This window comes from Meleagris gallopavo, chromosome 7 (genome assembly GCF_000146605.3).
Source record: "Meleagris gallopavo isolate NT-WF06-2002-E0010 breed Aviagen turkey brand Nicholas breeding stock chromosome 7, Turkey_5.1, whole genome shotgun sequence".
Classification (NCBI taxonomy): domain Eukaryota; kingdom Metazoa; phylum Chordata; class Aves; order Galliformes; family Phasianidae; genus Meleagris; species Meleagris gallopavo.
Window position 1 is genome coordinate 28,071,159 of NC_015017.2, and position 3,180 is coordinate 28,074,338.

General features: G+C 42.9%; 1 protein-coding gene across 1 annotated transcript in view; it reads left to right on the forward strand.

Moving 5' to 3' along the window:
• NAA20 (N(alpha)-acetyltransferase 20, NatB catalytic subunit) overlaps positions 1 to 3,151 on the forward strand; it is a 4,202-nt gene extending 1,051 nt beyond the window's left edge. The window contains exons 2-7 of the mRNA XM_019617412.1: positions 5 to 47; positions 137 to 161; positions 243 to 333; positions 673 to 808; positions 1,763 to 1,908; positions 2,821 to 3,151. Of these exons, the coding sequence (XP_019472957.1) occupies positions 5 to 47; positions 137 to 161; positions 243 to 333; positions 673 to 808; positions 1,763 to 1,908; positions 2,821 to 2,906 (527 nt within the window). The 3' untranslated portion in view covers positions 2,907 to 3,151. The remainder of the gene's footprint in view (positions 1 to 4; positions 48 to 136; positions 162 to 242; positions 334 to 672; positions 809 to 1,762; positions 1,909 to 2,820) is intronic.
• Positions 3,152 to 3,180: the final 29 nt, after the last annotated feature.

Below are 3,180 nucleotides of genomic sequence, written 5' to 3' on the forward strand. Positions count from 1 at the left end.
TCGCTCCGCGCCTTCACCTGCGACGACCTCTTCCGCTTCAACAACATGTGAGCCCGAGCTCTCCTCGCGCCCCGGGGTGGTCCGTCCCCGCGCGGGGCGGCCGGGGCTCTCGCTGAGCGTTGCTTTCTCTCCGCAGCAACCTGGACCCGCTGACCGAGACCGTATCCTTCCGTGCCGCCGGCCCCGGGGAGGCCTCGGGGGGCGCCGCCTTTGACGCTGTGCTCCTTAACTGAGGGCTGCAGTACGGCATTCCCTTCTACCTGCAGTACCTGGCGCACTGGCCCGAGTACTTCATCGTGGCGGAGGCCCCGGGCGGGGAGCTCATGGGTTACAGTGAGTGGGGGGCGAGGGCGGCCGCGACGGGAAACTTGTGGGGAGCGCGGGGCTGCGGTGTCGGGGCCCGTTCTGTCGGCGTGCAGGTGCTGCCGCCGGGAGCTGTAAGGCTGGGGGTCGTTCCGACGGAGCTCCAGACAGAAATGTGGCCTTCGAGGTACGCCGCTCTGTGACCCACAACTGTACGGAGCTGTCGAATTGTAAGAGTGATAACGTAGATACCTCTGGTTCAGTCACTGTAGCTGTCTGTTTATCACTGCCTTGCTCTTCTGTGAAGACGTATAGCTGCAGCGTGCTATCCCCGAGGTGCTGCTATGCTGATACTCTGTGTGTTTGCAGTAATGGGTAAAGCAGAAGGCTCTGTGGCTAGAGAAGAGTGGCATGGGCATGTTACTGCGCTCTCTGTTGCACCGGAGTTTCGGCGGCTGGGTTTGGCTGCCAAACTGATGGAACTACTGGAAGAAATTTCAGAGAAGTGAATATCATACTTTTTTCAAATTTATCTTTTTGAGTATTCTGCCTATAGATTCCTGTCCTTACTTTAGGTATGTGATTTATGTGAAACAGACCCAGAATCTTCCATTAACTAGTGTCCCGAGTGAAAGATTTGCTTTAGTGAGAGAACAGGAATTATGAATGTTGCTTGGTGGTTTAAAATACTATGATTTCTATGAAAGCTAACTTCCCAGCATGAATAGGAAGTAGCAGAGATGTTGTAGAAAATGTCCTTTTCTTAATAGGAAGAGAGCTTCACGAAACATCAGCTGTTTCCTACAGAACCCCTAACATGCTCATTCACTAATCGTGGACTTTTTGCAGTCCCCTCAGGTGCAGGATTGGATAAGTGTTGTGCTGCAGATATTACCTTAGCTCAATTTCTGTCTCATGCTGGGTTACTGCAGAAAACTTCAAATCATCAAATAAACCTGCAGACTATTTGCCAGTAGGGGCAACCCCATTGTGCTTGATAAAATCAAAAGTAGTACAAACCTTTGTAAAACTTGCCTCTTGAGGAGAAAAGCTATTTCCTGTTAGGTAACTGAGTGCAGAGACTGATTTTCCTTGTGTGTTTTGAAGTAGCCAATCCATAAGTTAATGCAATTCAAATGCATCTGAAGTATAGATTTAAAAAAAAGCAAATGTTTTACGGAGATAAAGCTTATGTGGGTATTTAGTTTGTCCTGTTCTTTCTGTTAATAATTCTGATGCCACTGGTGGGTGTGGAAGATTGGTCATTTGACTATCACAATTATTTCTGCTGATACCAGATTTGTTCCTTGTTAAAGGAGTGTGTCTGTTATTTCTGTGAAGGATGTCTGATTAGTGCACCACCACATCAGACTTGTTCTTGTTCTGAATATAGGCTGTCAGTTTTTAATTGGCAATATGTTTCCCTGCTCTTCCTTACCATGTTTGTTTGTTTTCAAAGAAAGGGTGGATTTTTCGTTGATCTCTTTGTGAGAGTATCAAATCAGGTTGCAGTAAATATGTATAAGCAACTAGGCTACAGTGTATACCGGACAGTGTTGGAGTACTACTCTGCTAGCAACGGAGAGCCAGATGAAGATGCTTATGGTAAGTGCTTGTTCTGCCTCAAGATAAATGGAAAGGTTCTGATGCTGGGCATCCCAAGAATTGTTTGTATGTTTGTTTTGTTTTGTTTTTTTAGTATGAAAAAATTTAGTTGGTGGTTGTTGAATGGAAATTTATTTACTCCTGTTGATAGGTTTTTTTCCTGCTGAGGATTACATAGTTTTAAGTACCTAATCTTGCAGTTCGCACATCTTATCGTGTCTGTGACAAAATAAAATATGAGACAATTAACAAGTGCAAAGACACTTTATTCCATAGGTAAGATTAAATAACATAGTTACATACCTAATTCTTCTTTTCTGAGTATGCTCCTGCAAAGTGTCTGGGCCTATCCCTAATGGTATTAGGGAAAATAATAGCCCTGCTCTTTTTTATCTCCCTCTCCCCCTTGGTAACAGGGACTTGAAATGTTATTTCCCCGATGTCCTGATTAAAATGTGACAAAAGTTAATGGTCAATAGTGACAGATTTTTTTCAATTAAAAGGGTAAAGGACATGACCATTTCAAATATATTGTTGGTACCCGTTAACAAAACCGAAGCAACTGCTGTTTGCTATTTCTAGACACACTTTTTCCAGTAAGTATCTTCCACAAAAGCTTTTGTGGGCATGGTGTTTATTTTTTTTCATTTGAGATAGAATCATAGAGTATCCTCAGCTGAAAGAGACCAGTGAAGAATACTGTGAAATACAAGGACCATGGACAGACATCTACAATTCTGCAGATACTTTAAGTCGTGTTTTTGTTCTTTTAGTCTAACATTTGAATTTTGTGCAGTGCTACATTTCAGTTGTTAACATAGATGCTGATCTTACTGTAATAGCAAATTTGCTTAGTGTAGCTTTGTGTGATGACTCTTGTTATAATTAAATTTTTGTTTTCCTTTACCACAGATATGAGAAAAGCTCTTTCCAGGGATACGGAGAAGAAATCAATTATACCTCTGCCCCATCCTGTGAGACCAGAAGACATTGAGTAACTGTAAGCTGTGATTCTCAGGAAACATACTAAGAGTGTCAGGTTCTTTCTCTGCCAGCCCATCAAGGACTTACGGATGAGAAATCTTAGGCTTTATCTTCTCTTTATATGAAACGCTGAAAACAATATTGAGAAGCCTATGTACACTGCCTCTATTGATAAGATAGTTACATACTTTTGCATTCACACTCATGATTTTCCTCTCAAATATTGGAAATGCAGACTATTAAATGAGGTAACTCCTGATGTGGTGTGCATTTTTTTTTTCTTTTTTT